Source organism: Salvia splendens, chromosome 4 (assembly GCF_004379255.2).
Source record: "Salvia splendens isolate huo1 chromosome 4, SspV2, whole genome shotgun sequence".
NCBI lineage: Eukaryota > Viridiplantae > Streptophyta > Magnoliopsida > Lamiales > Lamiaceae > Salvia > Salvia splendens.
This window is the reverse complement of record NC_056035.1, coordinates 11,158,755-11,180,675: the sequence shown is the minus strand read 5'-3', so window position 1 is coordinate 11,180,675 and position 21,921 is coordinate 11,158,755. Positions and strand designations below refer to the sequence as shown.

The following is a 21,921-nucleotide window of genomic DNA, read 5'->3' as shown; positions in this document are numbered from 1 at the left end:
TCGCGTCTATAAGCAAAATGTGATAAAATATCAACCGAATAATTCCTTTCTCTATGCACATGGTGAATCGTTACTGCATCAAACTATTGGAATAACCCACAAACCTTCTGCACTATGGAGCGACAGTTAATAGGCACTTCATTTCGTCCCATAGTCGTAGGAACTCCAACAAAGCTAACAAAGCTACTCATATTTATTTATTATAGAATATTTAATTGACAGAATATAGAATAGAGTGAACTATCTTTTTTTGGTCCACAAATTTTGCCAAACCCTCATTTTGGGTCCGTGAACTTTAAAACTATCATTTCAGGTCTGTTAACTACGAGCTAATATCAATCGAAATATTTTTTTATTACTATATCCAAGTTTTTCTGGACGAAAATACCCTTAATACCAAGGGTATATATTTTTTATAAACTTATCACATATTCATATTTTTTATAAATATCTTTACTATATATATTTGATAAATTTTTTAAATATGATTTGACCTTTAATATTATCACTTAATTTTGTGACATGCAAGAAAAGTTTTTTTTTACTTTTTATAATTAAAGAATTTAAAATAATTTCAAAATTTGGATACTCGTAAAAATGAATGTGACCGTCAATAGACGATACTTGATATTATTTAATTTTTAAACCATATCCATAAGACCCTTTTACTGTTAACACAACAGGTTTAGATTAGCTTTTATGCTGCTACAATAAAACATTCCTTTTACTTTAGATTTTCTTTTCAATCTTTATTATCCCATATGCTCAAATTGTTTAAAGTTCCTTGAACTGGGTGATTTATTAATTTATTATATTTATAATCTAATAAATTATTCAAATTAAAATATGTATAAGTTATAACCATTATATAACACATTTCTTTTTACCATCTACCATTAATATAGTTTACGTCTATCCAATTAAATCATTTAATTTATTATGCTTAATGACAAACACAATTAATCAACTAATACAAAAATAATTATGTTGATCAAATGGGTGGCCTAATTATAGTAAAAGAAAAATGATGGTAAACCTACAGTATCTCCCTAAACTTCGAGTCTGACTTATCAGATCTGACTTCATCACCTGTATTGGCACTGCCACCCTTCTTCACTTGTCTTTTTTTCATTTCTTTTGATTTTCCTAGACACAAACATCTATTGTTCGAGTTGAAGTATACGAATCTGACATTACTCTCAAACCATGAATAATGCCCAAGACGGGCGCTGCATACTATGGAGGCCAGGACACGTGATAAGCATGGTTGCGGTAATGCTGGTGGTGGCTCCATCACCCGTGCTGGGGCAAGAAAACGCGGCGGAGGATCTCTTGAAATTCAAAACGGCCCTAGCGAGCGCGGATCCGGCTCTGGCGGACTGGAACCCATCCACGGAGCCGTGCACGGGCAACACTGGCAACTGGGCGGGTGTGTTGTGCTACAACGGCTACGTCTGGGGTTTGCAGCTCGACAACATGGGATTGCAGGGCCAGATTGACGTCGACGCTCTCGCCGGCCTCCAATTGCACACGCTGAGCCTCACCGATAACAACTTCCAAGGCCCCATGCCCGACTGGCGGAAGCTCCCCACCCTCACCTCATTGTATCTCTCTGGAAACCAGTTCTCCGATCGGATCCCTGACGATGCTTTCAGTGGCATGAACTTTTTGAAGAAGGTCTATCTGTCCAACAACAAATTCACTGGCCCCATCCCTTCTTCACTGGCCTCGCCTAGGATGGTGGAGGTCGGCCTCAACAACAACCAGTTCTCAGGTGGCATACCGCCTTTTAACGCTGATAATATCAAGGTCTTCGATGTCTCCGGAAATCAGCTGCAGGGCCCCATTCCACCATCTCTGCGCAAGCTAGATCCCTCCTCATTCCAAGGTAGTATATAGTTTGCTATTGGGGGTGTTATTTACTAGTGAAAACTGATATGTTTTGTGATACCAACTGATATTAATGTATTTGTGAACTGATACTATGATTTTGTGTCCTAACTTTAAGAAGTGTTTTTGAAATGAACCATCTCCTATAGATGATATATGATGTGTTGGGTTTTTTGCAGGAAACATAGCGTTGTGCGAAGGACCAACGTGTGAGCCCCCGCCAGACATGGAGCCGAATATTCATCCTCTCTCTCCAACCAAACCTTTCCCCTCTAAGCGTAAAGGATTATCTCCGGCGACAATAGCCATAATTGTAATCAGCAGTCTGTTGGCTTTGTTTCTGATCCTATTGCTTCTCATATTATGTTGCCGGTGGAACCTGGAGGATGACGTGGAGACCCCACCGGAGATGATGATGATGATGATGAGATCGGAGATGGTATCGCCCTATAGCGAGAGGAGGAGCCCTATGACGCTAGGCGCGTCGCCCCAGCAAGCAACGAAGCTATCATTCGTGAGGAACGACAGACAGAAGTTCGACCTGCAGGATCTGATGAGAGCCTCTGCGGAGGTGCTGGGGTCCGGGAGCTTCGGGGCGTCGTACAAGGCGGTGCTGGTGGATGGGGAGGCATTGGTGGTCAAGAGATTCAAGCAGATGACCAATCTGACCAAGGATGACTTCCACGACCACATGAAGAGACTCGGCAGTCTCAAGCACCCCAATCTGCTACCCTTGGTAGCCTACCTCTACCGCAAGGAGGAGAAGCTCTTGGTCTTCGACTTCGTCAGCAAAAACAGCCTAGGGAAGCACCTCCACGACGACGGGAAACGACCGGAGGAGTGGCCGAAGCCGCTCAACTGGGCGTGCCGGTTGAAAGCCATCAAAGGGACGGTGAGGGGGCTGGCTTACCTCCACGCGGAGCTGCCCGGCCTAGACGCCCCCCACGGCCACTTGAAATCGTCCAACGTCCTGCTCGACAGCAACTACAACGCCCTGCTGATGGACTACAGCCTGAGCCCGATGGTGAACCCAGCGCAGGTGAGTCAAGCCCTGGTGGCGTACAAGTGCCCCGAGTATGCGATGAGCGGGCAGACGTCGAGGAAATCGGACGTGTGGTGCTTGGGGATATTGATACTGGAGACGCTCACGGGGAAGGCCGTGGACAAGCACCTCGGGCAGGGGTGCCAGTATGGGGCGGAGTTAGCGCGGTGGGTGAAAGGTATCGTTAAGGAAGCGAACGCCAAAGGGGCGGTGGGGGTGTTTGACAAAGATATGGAGGCGGGCGTGGAGGCGGAGACGGAGATGGAAAAGCTTTTGCAGATTGGAATACGGTGCTGCCAAGAGGAGCTGGACAAGAGGTTAGATATGGCTGAGGCACTTAAAAGGATTGAGCAGCTGCAGGAGTGATATGCAATGCAATGCAATGCAATAGGTGTTTCTATACTAAAACCATCAACTTCAACTGTTTTGTATTTGGACACAATTAAGCTATGTAAACTCAACTAGTAAAAATTAAAGGTCCATTTTCCACCTATTGTCCTATTACTTTATTATAAATAGAGTATACTGCACATTTGGTCTCTAGCTTTTGGATTGTAAAACACTTCTCACGAATAAAATATCAAATGTACAAAACTGCCCCCCAAAGCTTGGGGAACCTTTGATCCTAAAAATGTTGAATGCTAGCCTGCTAGGGGTGTACGACGATATTTTTTTACTAAATTTATAACTCCCCAAGAACTAAATGTATAACTCCCTCTTATAAGTAATAGTTTCACGAGAATTGAATTTTGAGGCTTGATCATATATTAATATTTACTACTATTACATAGTACTCCCTCTATCTTAAGGAAGATGACCATTTCATTGGGTGGAATGAGATTTTATATAATTGTATTTTGTGTTAAGTATAGTGAATAAAGTAATAAAGGGAAATAAAGTAGAGATAAAGATGTTTTTATTTTTAGTAATTGATCACCTTAATTGGTCTAAACAAAAAAAAGGTTATCTTAGGTGAGACGGCATAGTACTATGAACTACGAGAAGTCAATTAAGAATTTACGAGCGCATGCAAGTTATGACAATGAATTTTGATATGCATTATCATAGATAATTTTTAGTCATATTTTTATTATTCAATTGCAAGAATGTTGTTATTAGTATTTTCTCACTTTTTGTAATGACTATATAACCATGTTTTCTATAATTATTTTCTTAATTGATAATTTAATTTTACCTTATTTTTAATACGTAATAATTTATTGATTTTATTATTTTGCTTATGTGGACCTTAAACGATAGGAAGTTTATTTAAATTGTAATCCTTCCGCACAATTAAGATGACACACTTTTCTTTTTAGTTTATTGCAAAGATTACACATTTCTATTTTTTATAAAAAATAATGTAATTCTCTCTACGATTAAAACACCCAACCACTTTTTCACTTTTCAATTAAAATATTCAACTATTTTTTTAATCTCTATTTAATACTTACAAACAACTTTTAAACTTTGTGTTAACTGAGAAATGTGTCGTCTTAACTGGAAAGGAGTATAATTTTATTAAAATTAATTATTTAAATATTTTTATTGCTTTTTAGTCACTATCAATTTCTAGATATGCTCATATGCCATTGTTCGATAATAGTACTAGAAGTAAGTAAATAAGAAAGAGAAATGCAAATAAATATGTATTAAGAATAAATTGCAATTTGCAATACGCCATTGCTTTCTAGGTGTTCTTGTGTTGGTTGTTTATTTATTTTTTAGGTTTTGTTGTTTGGATTGAGCAGTTGAGGGTTTTGGGTGGTGTGTTTTGTTGTTTAGATAGGTTTTTGGAGTTTGTGACTTTGGGGAGTGTTGGTGGTTTGTGGGGGTTGGTATTGCTATGTTTGTTTCCTTCTTTTATTTGGTTTGTTGATGTACTTTTCAGGCTCGCCATTTTTTTATCGTGCGCATTTTTCTTTAGTAAAAAAAAAAAGAAAAAAAGGAGTAGAGAGAAATCCGAGGTTGACGGAGAATTTGGGAGATCAATTATGGACGGTTGGAGTGTTATTTGTGGCTAGTGATAATCGTATAATGAGATACCATAATATACTAGACTTAGACTTTCAAATTTCTGGTTTCCTAATCATATAGTACTATATGTTACAAGAAAATGCATACATATCTAGGTCGCAAAATCCTTAGCTAGAGATGAAACAAGCTATGAATTTTTACATGACTATGCGTAGAAAAAGTGCGATTCTACCTCATAGCTACTACACTGCTTGCTTACTTAGCCTTGCAAAATAATTATACTAGTATATAATTAGTATACTATCTAATCTAACAAATGGACTGATTAAAATAAAGCCCCCCCTTTCCAAATGCAGTTTATATAACTTTTATGTGTCGTATTAATAAATAAATCCATTTTGCTTTGGACTCAATTCTACTTATATGTTTCAGTGTTAATGGTAAAAATAAAGAACACGAAATCCTTCATTTTGGAACTTCGCAAGCTTTTTTCAGAGATGAAACCATATAGATATGCAATTGTAGGATATTAATAGATAGGCAACTTGTAGGATATTATTTGTTTATACATTTTCACAATCAATTATTTTATATTGTTAAATACATATAGAATACGAACGAGAAGAAAGACTTTACCTACGCTACTATGTATTTGCAGCCGTCCACTAGAACTGACTAATATCTTCTCATATAGTATACGCCAAAATTGACTTACATATATATAGTTTTTTTTAATTAAATAGTTAAATAAGTCGATATAAATAGTTAATTGAGTAATTGAACCACATCGCATGACTCGTAAATTTTGTGGGTTGAGTTGTTGTAGGATTTTGATTAGACAACGACTTGATTTGTTAAGATCAAATCTTAAAATTGTAATTTTGAAAAATTCATCAATCTAAATAAGAATCCGACCTACTCCGTCGATGATGATGACACTAATCTATTATTGGCAAATATTCCGAACTCAACACGAAATTGTTTTATTCTTATCGGATCAACTCCATAATGATAATACTAATCTATTAATGGCGCACATATTCATATAGTGTAAAAAATTATCAATTTTAATCTAGTAGTCAATCGGTAGTTTTTAGTTGGAAAATGGGAGTAATGAAATTTGACCATTAGAATCCTCTAGAAGGCATTCAATATTCACGAATGGTGAGCAAATTTTATAATATTTGTCCCATCTAATCTATTTTTAATAATAATTTTTATTTTAATGCTTGATTATGTATAGACAATCAATATAAAATCAAAGAGTGATTCGTTATTTAAAAAGAAAAGAAAAAAAGATACACCTTCAATTATAATGTACTATGTATTAAGAATTTAGAAGTAGTAGTACAAAATATTGTAGCGGTAGAAGCTGTATTTCAAAAACAAAAATATCAAGTATTTTAATCAAAAGTAATAAAAAAATACTATAATATCCCACTTGTAGAATCGTAGTTCGATCTGGAAAAAGATATGACGTGGCATTCATGCAATATCCACTCTGTACCCGACAAAAGTGAGTCACTCACCTTAGATATACAGCAAACATATCTTCATATCTTTATTATCTCATTTTGTTGTTTCTACCATATTCAATTTACATTAACGGCATTATATTTTGAACAAATATAAACCAAAAACACAAAAATAAGGTGTGATTTTTCAAGTTATCAGGTGAACTACAAATTTGAATATCCTTCTGCACGTACAAAAGCTACTTAACCGCAAATTTATTAGCTATGTAATTTAGATGTTACAATAATTACTTATTATTGGAAATATCATAAATAATATCTCAAGAATGACATCAAATAAATAAATTTGATAAAAAATAGACGAAGAACTAAAAAAAAATCGGGAGAGTGTCACTATCCCTACATTGATAATTGATAGTAGATTAGAATAGAATAGACTGCAAAATTTCAAAACATTTATTGAGATTTTACGTTATTAAAATCTAACAACGCCCTTCGTCTATAGCTATATAAACATTCGCACACACTGAAAACACATCTACATTATATGTATAGGCATATATTTGTATATAATCAATAATCACATTCGGTTTTCCCAATGGATGCTTTGTGTTTGAAGGCAGGGATTCACGGAATCACGGCACCGCCGATTGATGCTGCCGGGAGTGCGGCGGCGGATAGGCCGTATGTTTCGTCGAGAAATTTCCCTTGGGGATTCACTTTCCGGCTGCCGCCACTGAGATCGCTATGGTCGGGGACCAAAATCAGGTGGGAGCCGGCTATTGCAGTGGGCGACGCGGTTTTGGCAGAAAAGGATGAAGCCGTGGATGAGAGGGGCAATGAGAATTGGGTTTCCAAGGTTTTGCATTTCTATTCGTTGAGAAAGGGGGCGGAAACGAGGGTGAAATTGGAAGAAAATAGTGGAAATTCTGTTGAGGTTGAGAATGAAGAATGTGATGTGTGCGATGTTGACGATGAGAGGATTGAATTTGACAGGGAATCGTTTTCGAAGCTGCTTCGAAAAGTTTCTCTGGCGGAATCGAGATTATATGCTCAGTTATCTTATTTGGGAAGCTTGGCTTATTGCATTCCTCAAATCAAGGTATGATTTTCTTCAAATTTCACTTGTTTAAATCTGTGAATTTGGTTCACTGCAGTTAGGCATTTTTCAATTTGGCAATGTTGGTCGAATTAAGATTCTAGGTCATAGTATATTTGTGTGGATTTAATGAATTGCAATCGATCTTGAAAACCTACACATTTTTTGTTGGAAATTTGTTCGAGTAAAGACGATGAGATACGAAGAAACAAACGAAAAGAACACTAATCGAACTGCATTCCTGGTAGATTTTAGCTCATAGTTATGGTGTGATTTTTCTCTAATTGCTATATGGAATGATGCTACAGCCCGGGAATCTTCTGAGAAATCATGGATTAAAGCTGGTGACTTCATCCATAGAGAAGAAAGAGTTGGCATTGAAGATTGAGAAAGAGAAAGAATCAGCTGAAAACCTACAAAAACCAGTAGCTCAAGCTGAGGATGCCGAGAGGGATGAATCCGGAGAAGCAGAAGGCGTTGAGGCGGAGGCTGAAGGGAACCGCGTTTCTTCTGCAGCTTACCAGATTGCTGCTTCGGCTGCTTCTTATTTCCATTCTCATACAAAGGTCATTCTTAGCTTGAGATCATCCAATTCGAAGCAGAGTGAGAGTTGCGTGGTAGATACAAGTGGATGCAATGCAGGTGTCAATATGATGAATCATGATATGGCCTCATTTATGGCAACTACTGATTCGATGGCAGCAGTTGTTGCTGCGGAGGAGGAGGTAAAGCAGGCTGTGGCTGATGATCTCAACTCGACCCTCACATGTCCGTGCGAGTGGTTCATTTGCAATGATGATCAAACTGCAACAAGATTCTTTGTTATACAGGTGGAACAGATATGCCTATAAGGATATATGATCATATATGTTTTCTCTCCTATATATTTAAGTTGCTAAATCATCAATAAAATTATATTCCATTTCTTTCAGGGATCTGAGTCACTGGCTTCATGGAAGGCCAATCTACTTTTCGAGCCGATTCAGTTTGAGGTAGTTATCTAGCCTGCTTTAAAGCTCGTAAAAAAAATCAAATATTTCGATGTTAAATTTATGTGGTAATATTGTGTGTGATGAATTAGATGAATCCTTTTTGCCAAAATTATTTTTGTTGGTTGATGATTTGATGTAAATATGGAGTAGTAATTTGAGTTATCACCTTTTTGTTTAGGGATTCAACGTTTTTGTGCACAGAGGTATCTATGAGGCTGCAAAAGGGATCTACGAGCATATGTTACCTGCAATTCTTTCACACCTCGAGACTCATGGAGATCGTGCCAAACTCCGTTTCACGGGGCATTCTCTTGGTGGGAGTTTATCAGTGCTTGTGAATCTCATGCTGCTGATTAGAGGTGGAGCGCCTCGTTCTTCATTGCTTCCAGTCATAACTTATGGAGCACCATCAATCATGTGTGGAGGGGATCGTCTGCTTCATGACCTTGGGCTGCCACAGAATCATGTGAGGTCGATCACAATGCATCGAGACATTGTTCCTCGAGCATTCTCTTGCAACTACCCGAACCACGTTGCTGAATTTCTCAAGGCTGTAAATGGGAATTTCCGCAACCATCCCTGCCTTGATAAACAGGTAGTTAGTTAGTTAACCTACTATCTGAAATTTGCCACATTTCAACTGATAACATCACTCGCTTGTGCAATATGTGAACAGAAGCTTTTATACACGCCAATGGGCGAGCTTCTGATTCTCCAACCAGACGACAAATTCTCTCCCAACCACGACCTCCTTCCTCCGGGCAGTGGTCTGTATATCCTGACATGCTCAGCTTCAGACATGGCCGAGGCAGAGAAGCAGGTCCACGCTGCACAAGTCGTGTTCCTGAACTCGCCACACCCTCTCGAGATACTGAGTGACCGGTCTTCATATGGCTCCGAGGGCAGCATTCAGAGAGACCACGACATGCTCTCGTATCTCAAGTCTGTGAGAAACGTGATTGGGCATGAACTCAACCGTGTGAGGAGAGCTAGGAGGGAAGAGCGTCGGAAAGTATGGTGGCCGGCTGTGGCGCCTAGTGGTGGTGTGATTGTGAGGCGGCTGGTTATGCAAGGGCAAGGGCAGGGGCAGTTCAATTTCTCGGGCATGGTTCGGACGGGGCGGGAGTCGCTGAAACGGTTCAGCACGTTGGTTGCGTCGCAGCATATGCATCTGTTTGTGGTGCTCATGTTCCCTGCTCTAGGAAATTGTGGGTCCATCAACATTAGTTAGAGAAGGAGAAGCAACAGTAACACGATTCTTTATGAATGAAATTCTTGATTAATGGATATACGTCATGCTGTATGTATGATGAAGCTTTGTTTAGGCCGAGACGAGCTTAAGTTAAGAGGGGATTGGAAATGAAATACAAATGGGTGGTTTCATGTGTTTTTATCACTTCAGATTAGATTCTACACTGAAATGTTAATTGATATAGCAATGTGGTTAAAAAAATGTAATACTGAGCTATATTTGCAAATAAATAAAACAACCATAGTGGATTGATAATAGTTATCCATCCAACAAGGCAGGCAGACAGACAAGTGGGCTAAGCTAAACCCCTCTGTCTTCATCAATAATGGTTGAATGAGTATTTTTAGTCTCGTTTTTGCTATTTCAGCATCCAACAAGATTAATCTATATCCCATTTTTTTGCTTTTTTTCACAATAAACACTATTTTTTACTCTTATTTCTTTTTCCAATCAATTTTATATTAAAATGAATATCGCCCCAAAAATCTCTATTTTTAGAACACTCGGAATAATTAAAATAAGATGTAAAAAGCGATATCTAGTTTTGTTGATAGTAGACTAATGATTTCAATAATATGCGTTTAATCTGTTTACAGTTAATAAGAAAGCCCTGAATTTAGGCAATCTCAACCACTTTCTAGTCAAATTTCACTTTCTTCTTCTCTTTTTTTTTTTATTTTTTTTTATTTTTTTAATGATAGCTGGAGACTCCTCCATATTTAGATAGCATTATTGTAGCTCATAACTATCTAGCCTTACGTGATAAAATAACATAGGCGGTTATTTAATCTGTCAAACAAATAACAATCAATCTAATATAAGGGTTATATACACATTTTCAATAAGATGTAATTTTAAGACAAATACATGCATAATTAAAAGCAGGACAAATAAAGCACGCAGAATATATAGAGTAATATCCCCAAGTTTAGTACCTATGCATAATATTCACGTGTGGAATTAATTTATATACTAGTAGCATTTTATGAGTACATAATAGTAAAACAACAATTCGTGGGGAATCGCCCATTATATTAAGAAATCCTTAGGTTACCTGAAAGAGCAGAAGGCATAATAAAATGCTTTTAAAAGGAAGAGTAATCATTTAAAAAAAATATTACATTTCATAACCAGAGAATCATGTTACAGAAATTACAAAATGGAGTACATATGATCACCAGAGAGTCAGGTAATAGAATTTACAAAATTGAAAGTTATGACATGTAATTTAGAGGGAGATGAATGACTATTTAACTGAACTAAATAGGATACTTTTGAAATGTGAAGCAACTAAAGACTAAAAATCTCAACCCAAAGATTGAAATATGAAAACCAACTAATTAATTCTTTAAGAACATTACTTCTTATAAGTTAAAGGAATTAAATTATAGGCAAATCAATTCAAAAGCTACAAGGATTGTGTTTTGTCTTTGACTCTAAGGTATCATTCGGTTACCGATAACTAATTATCTAATGATAACCTATCTAGGATTAAGTTGTGAGACTATTTTAATTGGAAGGGGTGGCTATAACTAATTATCACATAATTATTCATCTAGTATTAAGTTGTGAGATTCAATCTCATGAACCAAACACAATACATATATTTAATACCGAGATATAATCTAGCAAACCAAACAACCCTTAGTATTAAAAATTATATCGGAATTGCAAAATTATAGTTATATGTGAACACTTAACAATTAAATCTTAATTATTAGATTATTGATCCTATAGAAGCAAGCAAGTACTACTATACATAAATCTACTGCATACACAGGTATAACAGTTGTACCCACTAGGATTCCAACTCCAAACAAGTCAAAATCCCAAATTATCCGTCTTAACTTTTTCCTTCCATCTTCTAAGCTAAAGAGATGGTATTAAAATCTGAAAATCTGAAAATTCTCGACCTATGACTGAAATATGGAGTAGTACTATAATACTCCATTTGTTCCACGTCAATTGAGTCATTTTTCTATTTTAAGAAGTTCCAATATAATTGAGTTATTTTATCTTTGGCAAAAAGTAATCCTTTTACTTTATTTACCATCCACTTAGAGCACCCACAACCGTGCTCTTGCCAGCGAGCACGGTTGTGGGCCCGACCCCACTTTTTCTGTCTGTTCTCTGGCAAGAGCACAACACCCACAACTGTGCTCTTCCGCAAGGACGAGCACAATTCAATTTAAAATTCAATTAAACAAAAACATTTCCATAAAATTAAAATTCATTAAAAAACCACAATAAATATTACAAATTACAAATAAAATAAAAAATACATAATTAAAATCCTAAAAATTAAAAATTACATAATTAAAATACTAAAAATACCTAAAAATAAAAAATTACATAATTAAACTCCTAAAAATTAAAAATTACATAATTAAAAGCTAAAAATACCATGTGGACAACTACTCATCCGGCGGCACTACCCTCAATTGTCTTTGGAGGCCCAATATCATGGCCTCGTGCGATCGAAGTTGTGAGGGGGTCATAGTGGACCTATCGGCCATATTGCGTTGGGCCAAAAGCTGTCACAACGAGTTGGTGGGGGGTGGAGGTGGCGCATATGGAACGGGAACGGGAACTGGAGCATCGGCGGTTGCAGCCGCGGCTCGACGGCGGTTGGCCGCCGCCTTCTTCCTTCCTTGCGGTCGGCGTTGGGAACCACTCGGGCCGGCGTCGGAGCTACCCAAGTTAGCTCCGGCGAGTTGGCTAGCCACTTCTTCGGAGCCGGCGTCGGATAGGGATACCGACCTTGACCGTTTGGAGGAGCCGATAGAGGAGGATGTTACGCCTCCCATATACTTCGGGTGCGTCCGTGTCTCCTACCAAACGTTGAGGTACTTGAACGACTTGTAGTTCATGGATTGGTATGTGCTCAACGCGGCAGTGATGATGTCGACCTCGCTCTGGCCGCTCCCCGCATTCCGCTCTTCCTGGAGGAAATAGCCATTGAACTTGCCAATTTCTTCGCTGGCTCGGTAGATGGCGTTGCGCACCATACTCTCGTTGCGCTTGATTGTTCTCGGCGGCCGGTTTTCATTGTACCGGCGAGCGATGTGCCACCAAAAGTGATCGTCGGATTGGTTCGTGCCAACCACCGGATCTTCGGAGATTTCCAAGTACGCCGCGAACAATTTATCCATCTCCGCCGAAGTGTACCGTGTACGGACACCGCGAGTAGGAGGAGTCGGAGTTTGGGAGGGGGCGGTCGGCCTAGGCTCCGGTGTCCACCCGTATCGCCCTTCGGGGGCACCTTGGTCGTCGATTGGGTATGACCGGTAGCTACCCGGAATGCCCGAACTTTGGGTTTGAGGAGGGACCGAATATTCCGTTTCCGGACTAGGAAACGGTTGTGAACCGAACCATTCGGGGTTCCAACTGTGGGAGGGCGGGGGGTCATCGCCTTGGCAGGACATTGTTATGTTGTAGGAGTGGAAGAAAGATTGAGAATGGATATGAGAGAATGAAGATGATAATGAGAATGAGAATGGAAATTAGAGAGTGTAGATGAGAATTGTGTAGTGTGAGGTGAATTTTTGGGTGTGAAAGTGAAGTATTTATAGATGAAAATGTGTATTTTTGGGGGAAAAAAATAAAAAAAAATTAAAAAATGATGGAAAACGGTAAAAAACTGATATATTTTTTTGGGAAGTGGAATTTTTTTTATTTTTAATCGATTTTTAAATTAAAAACTAATTTTTAATTAAAAAAAATCAAAGGCAACGGCTATGTCGTTGCCCAATCGCGTGCCGCCACGTCAGCAGCTCGCTGGCACGGACGTGCTCGATGCATCTAGCAGCGCCGTGCCAGCGGCGCGAGCGCAGCGGAGGTGGAGCTCGTCCTTGCTAGCGGCATGGACGGACTGACGTCGTCCGTCCACCGTTGCAGATGCTCTTAACACATTATTCTTAAACTTCGTGCTAAAAAGAAATGTCCCTATTAACCAGAAACAAAGGAAGTGCATATTTTTTAATCTAGAAACATGATGGAATATTTAATTCACCTCAAATTAAGAAAAAACATTTTTTTTTACCTTTGCAATATTAGTTAAGATCTCAAATCATTTACTCTATTTGCCAACTTGTAGCAAATATTATGATTATAAATGGATTTTATACTACTTTAGAATGATTAACACTGTTAATGAACCGTGTAAACTTCTTGGTTGTTGGATAAATCAACTAGGTTCTTAATTTTTAATTACTAGTATTAGATTTGTGCTCCTTTTCACCTTGATTTACGGTGCTCTCACAGTCAAATATAATCATCAACCGAATAATAGTAAAAGAAATCCAAGACCTTGAGGAATAAGCCGCTTAATTACCACACTAATTGTAGCCTTAACTGAAATACATCTCTTATTCAATATCCACTTTTTATTAGTATATACTACTACTTGCTTTGCTTTGTAGTTGGGACACTCGTTTACACTTTTTATATCAAATTCTAGACACTAAACTCGTGTAAAATCAAGGTCGAATATTAATTCGAATTTTGATAATGAGAGTCTCTTATTATAAATTTTTGATCAATTTTTTTAGTGATCTTCTAATGGATTCGAATAATATTATGTTCGTTGATGGCCCAAGTTGAAGAAAAGTAGCATATGATTCAGTATTGAATAAATTATGAAATAATGATGTAGAATAGTGTCGCTTCTAATTATAGACCTCAAAGAATGATTACAGTAATTCATTACTTGCTAAATAATGATTCAAATCGACGAAGATATCTATATCTAAATAATGAAAAATCCACGAACTCTCTAAAAGGGCCATGAACTTAATTAATTTAATCAAGCATATATATATATATATATAGGGGCACCTTATTCTCCTTTTCACCTCTTACATCCTTTTTCCTTCTTAATAATAACCGTTAGATCTAGGGAATCGACGGATCATATTGTTTCACATCATCAACCTCCGTGTTGCATTATACAATGGGGCTATATGCATTACAGGGGTAATATTGACAATTGACGGAATATGAACCGCCATATTTGGGAACTAGCGGCTTTCACGGGGATTTGAAACAATCCCATTCTTCTTCTTTCCTCATTCATTACGCCACAACCCATAGAACTCCTTCCACTCGCTCCACTACCAAAACCCTAGAAATCTCCCTCGACAGCGCCGCATGAAGTTCGAGCATTATACGACCAAAATTGAGGAGGAAATTACTATCCAAGTTAACATCTACTCCGAAACAACAACTCCTTACTAGTAGGTATGTTTCAACAGTGATTTATCCTTCCATTTTTTGTGATTTTGCAGATCCATTCTGGTAAAATTGAATCATTGAGTAAGCCGAGACGCATAAATCTTTGAAATTGATTGTACTTTGGTAATGGTTTTTTCTTAATGTGGCGTGATTATGGTTTTTTCGGTCCTGATTTTGCAGTCCCATTTTTGCACGATTAAATAAACATGAATTCCGGAATCATGATATGTTTTTGTGGTTTTCCCCAGATTGGAAATGCCTAAAAGGGGACGTCCACTATCTCAAGTGTCAGAGGCTGGAGGTAAAATTTGCATCGGCATGATTCAATTCAATATGGTTTTTTTGGAAACCGCATTATCCATATTGTGGTGTGTGGTGACTTTATACATGACAGAGTTCATTATTACAGATATATTCAAAGCATTGTGGAACTATAAGCATGCAATTTTTGGTGTTAATGTCTGCATTATATGATGTGTATTAGTTATAAAGTGTAATATATTTTCTTTAAATGGAGCATAATTTAAATAAACTAAGCATTATGTGACATATTTTATGCATTATATTTACTGAAATTTGCATTACAGAGGCTACTTGGGAGTGTTAAATATTCTCAGGCAGGATCTTTTTTTAATGCAATATGTTTAATAAAATATGCAGTAGAGATGGATTTTGAAAAGGTGTGTATTTCCATTATGTAACAATGCATTATCAGTACTCTGATATGCATTATCAGTAATATTTTAGTGCATTATAAGTGATGTTAATGCATTATGCGAATGTGTTATGCAATCATGCATGTGATCTGAATAATTACGTTGTTTGCATTAACATGTTAACATTACTACAATGAATTATCAGTAGTCTGTTATGCATTAGCAGTAATATTTTAGTGCATTATGAGTGATGTTTAATGCATTAAGCGAATGTGTTATGCAATCATTCATGTGATCTTATTCAGTAAGCCAATGTGTTATGCATTATCAGTAATATTTTAGTGCATTATTAGTAATTACTACAATGCATTATCAGTAATCTGATATGCATTATCAGTAATATTTTAGTGCATTATCAGTGATGTTTAATGCATTATGCGAATGTGGTATGCTATTATGCATGTGATCTGATTAATTAAGTTGTTTGCATTAACATGTAAACCTTACTATGTACATATCTTTAGCCATAATGTATTCTTCTGTGTTTGTGCACTTTCAGAGAAGCGGGTAAGAGCTGAACTCGACGATGCGGTTGATGATTTAATACCTGTAGCGTTGGCACATAAGCTGAGGGATAGGTTGGCAGCGGCTGCCCCTAGTACCTCAGCAGGTGATGTAGAACAGACACAAGTCAAGGGAAGAAAGACCGATCGTCTCTACTGCAGACGAACACCTTCGGATTTATGCAGTGCATTATGTCGATATCCCAGATGGCAAAATGAATATAATAGACCACAACTTGGTAGAACCTCACGTATCCTTCAGCGCCAAGTATGGCCACACACCCTCTACTTCTGGTACGTACTGCGGTTACTCGGATTTGTTGCATCGTATTAAACAAAATTAACATTATATTGATTGCTTACAAACCTTTACTATTTGTTGTAGGAAAAATTCACGGCCGATGCACTTACCAAGTGCAAACAACCGAAAATGGCATGGCTCGTACAACGCTGCAGTACCCATGTGGTGACAATGCCATGGAGGAACAACGTAGTAACAATGGAGACGGGGGTGTACGTCATGCGCCATATGGAGACGTACTTCGGGGAGAAGGAGAAGGATTGTGATTGTGGCCTGAGCGCAAAAGGAAAAAAAACTTAGAGATGTTTAGAATCAAGTTTGCAAGGACTCCTTACCTGTGCGCATAACACCATAGGTGCCGCAAACCAGTCTAAAGCCACACGGTATTGGAGAGAGACACCTGTCAAGTTCAACTTCGAACGGTGGGTCGAGAATTATGGGCTGGAGCGAGTGAAAGTTTCGGCTAGGGTGTTGGAGGTTCATGGGTTAATTGATAGATTGAGTGATATAGTATGCATTATGATAATTTTTGTGTATACGGGTGAATTTCTGCGCTTGTTATTATCAGGCGGTTGGTTTTAATTTTTTAGGTGTTTTTTTACCATGGAGATTAACTAGTTGTCGGTATTTGCACTGTATTAGGCATTGGTAGATTTATTGAATATATGGGTGAGTTGTTGTTTTTATCATTATAAGCCGTGTGTTTTTAGTTTTATATTTTCTTTTTTACATTGGAGATCAAATCAATTAATCATTAAAGTGCTATCAGGCAATTAAAATTTTACATTATTGGTGTTTTGGGATGCATTGTTTGCTAATTATTTTGCATTATGTGTCTGTCTAAGAGTGAATGCAATATTTGTACATTATTTAGCTAATTCTATGCATTACTTAACATGTTTTATGCATCATTAGACTGCTGTTGTACATGAGTTTAAGAATGAATGCAATATTTGTATGTTCATTACTTGAGTGATTATGTATATTATTTGGCTATTTGAATGCATTATTTATCATGTTTTATGCATCACGTGGTTGCTGTCGTACAAACTAGACCCTAGCCCCTAGGCTTGTTAAACCCCTAGGGAAAACAAGAAACGTGCGCCAAATATCGAAACACGACACAACTTAAATTAAACGGGTCAGGATAAATATTCATTCCATATTACAAATAATGCATTATAGAAACTAAACTACGCATTATACTACACTAAAATGTACATTATGTATGTCTGTTTTAAAAAATACCTACGCGCTATGCATGTGCAACCCGAAATGAATTACTGCAGCTCGTGTATTTGGACAACATTTTTTAGACTTAAAACATACTACACCCTAGCCCCCGTAAAAAAAATTCATAACTTTATTCGGTAAAAAATTTTAATTACAAAAAATGTGATTTATATATGTAAGTACTATACCCAAGCCCATATGCTTATTAAACCCTTGGGGTAAACAAGTAACGTGTTCCAAACATCTAAACACGGCACATCAAAAACCTAAATGAATGAGGCATACTCGAGGTCCTTCATTACGTCCTCCAACGTTTTATGCATTATACAAACAGTAGATATCATTATGCATACTCATTTGATGCATTATATGTATTCAACTGGGCATCTTCGTCCGACTTCCTCCGCTTGATACTGAAACCAGACCGGGCATTCAACTGGTCATCTTCGTCCACCTCTTCCTTCCTTTCCTATTGCATACTACGAGATACCATGTTGTGACATCATCGACCTTCCTCATCGCTTGTTTGCGAGTATCAAAGCCAACTGCGCGGTCCATCATTAATTCATGAGGCATACTCGCGGTCCATCATTAATTCCTCCAACGTATTATGCATTATACAGACAATAAATTTCATTATGCACTTTCAGTTGGTGCATTATATGTAACCGTGCACCTTTTCATACCTTTATTCGGTAAAAAAATTTAATTACAAAAAAAACATTATTTTTATATGTAAGTACTATACCCTAGCCCCTATGCTTATTAAACCTTTGGTGTAAACAAGTAACGTGTTCCAAACATCTAAACACGGCACATCAAAACACTAAATTCATGAGGCATACTCGCGGTCCATCATTAATTCCTCCAACGTATTATGCATTATACAGACAATAAATTTCATTATGCACTTTCAGTTGGTGCATTATATGTAACCGTGCACCTTTTCATACCTTTATTCGGTAAAAAATTTTAATTACAAAAAAACGTTATATATATATGTAAGTACTATACCCTAGCCCCTATGCTTATTAAACCATTGGGGTAAACAAGTAACGTGTTCCAAACATCTAAACACGGCACATCAAAACACTAAATTCATGAGGCATACTCGCGGTCCATCATTAATTCCTCCAACGTATTATGCATTATACAGACAATAAATTTCATTATGCACTTTCAGTTGATGCATTATATGTAACCGTGCACCTTTTCATAACTTTATTCGGTAAAAAATTTTAATTACAAAAAAATGTGATTTATATATGTAAGTACTATACCCTCGCCCCTATGCTTATTAAACCTTTGGGGTAAACAAGTAACGACTTCCAAACATCTAAACACGGCACATCAAAAACCTAAACGATTGATGCATACTCGAGGTCCTTCATTACGTCCTCCAACGTTTTATGCATTATACAGACAGTAGATGTCATTATGCATACTCATTTGGTGCATTATATGTAGCCGTTTTTTTAGACGTAGCTACTAAACCCAACCCCCTCAACTAATTAAACCCTTAGGATAAACAATAACCGTGTGCCAAATAACGAAACACGGCGCATCTTATTCGTATGCATTGAGGTTCACATATTGAGCATTATATAGGCAATAACTAGTGCAGACATGTGCTGCATAATTTCCTGTATAATAGTTTAATCCTATGAACTCAAATGACCCTTTTAACATTAAGCTTTCCTCCTCTGTAAATTTTGGCAACTGATTTTTTACAATGGAACGCATTATTCCTGGATAATCTCCATATACTATTGGATTCATAAACCTACAAACAAACGTGAATACATTAATTCCACATTTACAATATCCAATTAAATTAGACTAATCGAACTTGCTCACCAACAACCGACTATTCGGACTGATCTTTATTGTTATTAACACAATCGATACAAAAATAAACGAACGCGGCGCTTAATTACCTTCTTCCATTTTTGAGAGAACAAAGATCTCTACACCGTCGGCAACAAATGAATTACCTTCGTCCATTAATGACAAAAAAACGATTGCAACAACGCCGGCGTGACAAGACAGAAAAACCGAGGATCCAGCAGCCGAGAGACGACAATTGCAACGTCCCAAATACTAAAATAATAATTGAAAAGATGAAAGACTGAAAAAATTGCGTCTGCACGCGTGAAAAAAATGAAAAAACGGAAGATCTTCTATTGAGGATTTCATGGAAATTTCCATAACCACCAAGATATTGTTTCACTATTATGCCCTTCCACGATTAAAATTGGATTAAAATGTAATATTTAGGCTGAATATTTTGGGCCTTTGGATGATCAAAATAAACGGTTGAGATGAAGAAGGAAAAAGGAGGAAAATTAGGAAAAGGATTTGAATACAACCCTATATATATATATATATATATATATATATATATATATATATATATGTAAAACAAGGAAAATGATCAATACAAAACTTGATCTCAATACAAAATCCAGACCAAATCCTGACCATGAGATTTGACAATCCAATGGTCAATAATTAAACAAAAACACGGAGGGTCATTGTAAAGCAGTTTTAGGTCATATTATAAACTTTGGATTTGAGGTCGTGTTAAGATCATTTCATGTCATCCTTACTATAATGACGTAAAAATAAGCTTACAATGACCAAAAAATGACTTTTGTATGCTTGGTTCTGCATTTTTGTATTAAGAATGATTTTGTATGGATCAAAACCCTGTAAAACAAAATGCACTTATGATAATTTTGTTTCAATTGGTTCATGAATTTAGTGGTGATAACACTAAAAAAATCTAATCTGTTAAGAACACAGAAATATAGACGTAACTACTTGCGTTGAATTTTTTTTAAAAATAACCATAACTTAGAAAGCAAAAGAGAGTGTCCCGACAAATTATTTTAAGCTTTTGTCTAGCTAAGATGCTTCCACTTATGTTCCCTTGAGACACTTAGAATTAATGTTTTAAGGTGTTAGAGCATCCACAACCGTGCTCTTGCCAGCGGCACGGTTGTGGGCCCGGGCGGTACTATTCATGCCTGCTCTCTGGCAAGAGCACAACACCCACAACTGTGCTCTTCCGCAAGGACGAGCACAATTAATATAAAATTCAATTACACAACAACATTTTCATAATACTAAAATTCATTAAAAAAACCACAATAAAAATTACAAATTACAAATAAAATAAAAAGACATAATTAAAATCCTAAAAATTAAAAATTACATAATTAAAATACTAAAAATTAAAAATTACATAATTAAACTCCTAAAAATTAAAAATTACATAATTATTGGCTAATATAACCCGAGGAAGACTACGCATCCGGCGGCACCAACCCCAATTGTTTTTGGAGACCCAATATCATGGACTCGTGCGTTTGAAGTTGCGTGGGGGTCATAGTTGACCTATCGGCCATATTGAGTTGGGCCAAAAGGGCCCACAACGAGTTGTTCGGGGGTGGAGGTGGAACATAGGGTGCGGGTTCGGGAGCAGGGGCAGATGGAGTCGCGGCGCGACGTCGTTCGGCCGCCGCCTTCTTCCTACCTTGCGGTCGGCGTCGGGAACCGCTTGGTCCGGCATCGGGGCTACCCAAGTTAGCTCCGGTGAGTTGGCTAGCCACTTCTTCCGAGCCGGAGTCGGATAGTGCTACCGACCGTGAGCGTTTGGAGGAGCCGCTAGAGGAGGATGTTATGCCTCCCTTATACTTCGGGTGCGTCCGCGTCTCCTGCCAAACGTTAAGATATTTGAACGACTTACCGTTCATGGATTGGTAGGTGCTCAGCGAGGCGGTGATGATGTCGACCTCGCTTTGGCCGCTCCCGGCATTCCGGGACTCCTGGATGAAATAGCCGTTGAACTTGCCAATTTCTTCGTTGGCTCGGCCGATGCAGTTGCGCACCATACTCTCGTTGCGCTCGATCGTTCCCGGCGGCCGGTGTGCATTGTACCGGCTAGAGACGCGCCACCAAAAGTGATCGCCGGATTGGTTCGTTCCAACCACCGCATCTTCGGAGATTTCCAAGTACGCCTTGAACAATCTTTCCATCTCCGCCGGTGAGTACGGTGTGCGGACACCGGCGCGAGATGGAGGATTCGGCATTTGGGAAGGGGCGCGAGGCCTAGGCTCCGGTGTCCACCCGTAGCGCCCATCGGAGGCACCTTGATCGTCGATTGGGTATGGCCGGTAGCCACTCGGAACGCCCGAATCTTGGGTG

The 21,921-nt window shown here is 37.9% G+C and overlaps 2 protein-coding genes across 2 annotated transcripts; both read left to right on the top strand.

The window, feature by feature from the left end:
• The first annotated feature begins 1,263 nt into the window (after nucleotides 1-1,263).
• On the top strand, nucleotides 1,264-3,298 carry LOC121800649 (pollen receptor-like kinase 5). The gene is made up of 2 exons (XM_042200173.1): nucleotides 1,264-1,888; nucleotides 2,070-3,298. Exons 1-2 carry the CDS (start codon nucleotides 1,264-1,266, stop codon nucleotides 3,296-3,298), a joined length of 1,854 nt encoding a protein of 617 aa, XP_042056107.1.
• Nucleotides 3,299-6,857: 3,559 nt separating this feature from the next.
• On the top strand, nucleotides 6,858-9,864 carry LOC121801377 (phospholipase A1 PLIP2, chloroplastic-like). The gene is made up of 5 exons (XM_042200857.1): nucleotides 6,858-7,486; nucleotides 7,792-8,313; nucleotides 8,416-8,475; nucleotides 8,654-9,070; nucleotides 9,152-9,864. The coding sequence occupies exons 1-5, from the start codon at nucleotides 6,983-6,985 to the stop codon at nucleotides 9,704-9,706; spliced, it is 2,058 nt and encodes a 685-aa protein (XP_042056791.1). The 5' UTR covers nucleotides 6,858-6,982; the 3' UTR covers nucleotides 9,707-9,864.
• Nucleotides 9,865-21,921: the final 12,057 nt, after the last annotated feature.

Excerpts from the sequence above, each read along its gene's own strand:
- LOC121800649 (XM_042200173.1), top strand. The coding sequence starts at position 1,264 with ATGGTTGCGGTAATGCTGGTGGTGGCTCCATCACCCGTGCTGGGGCAA. Across the intron at positions 1,889-2,069 it reads AGATCCCTCCTCATTCCAAG|GAAACATAGCGTTGTGCGAA; the intron begins GTAGTATATAGT and ends GGTTTTTTGCAG.
- LOC121801377 (XM_042200857.1), top strand. The coding sequence starts at position 6,983 with ATGGATGCTTTGTGTTTGAAGGCAGGGATTCACGGAATCACGGCACCG. Across the intron at positions 8,314-8,415 it reads CAAGATTCTTTGTTATACAG|GGATCTGAGTCACTGGCTTC; the intron begins GTGGAACAGATA and ends CATTTCTTTCAG. Across the intron at positions 9,071-9,151 it reads ATCCCTGCCTTGATAAACAG|AAGCTTTTATACACGCCAAT; the intron begins GTAGTTAGTTAG and ends ATATGTGAACAG.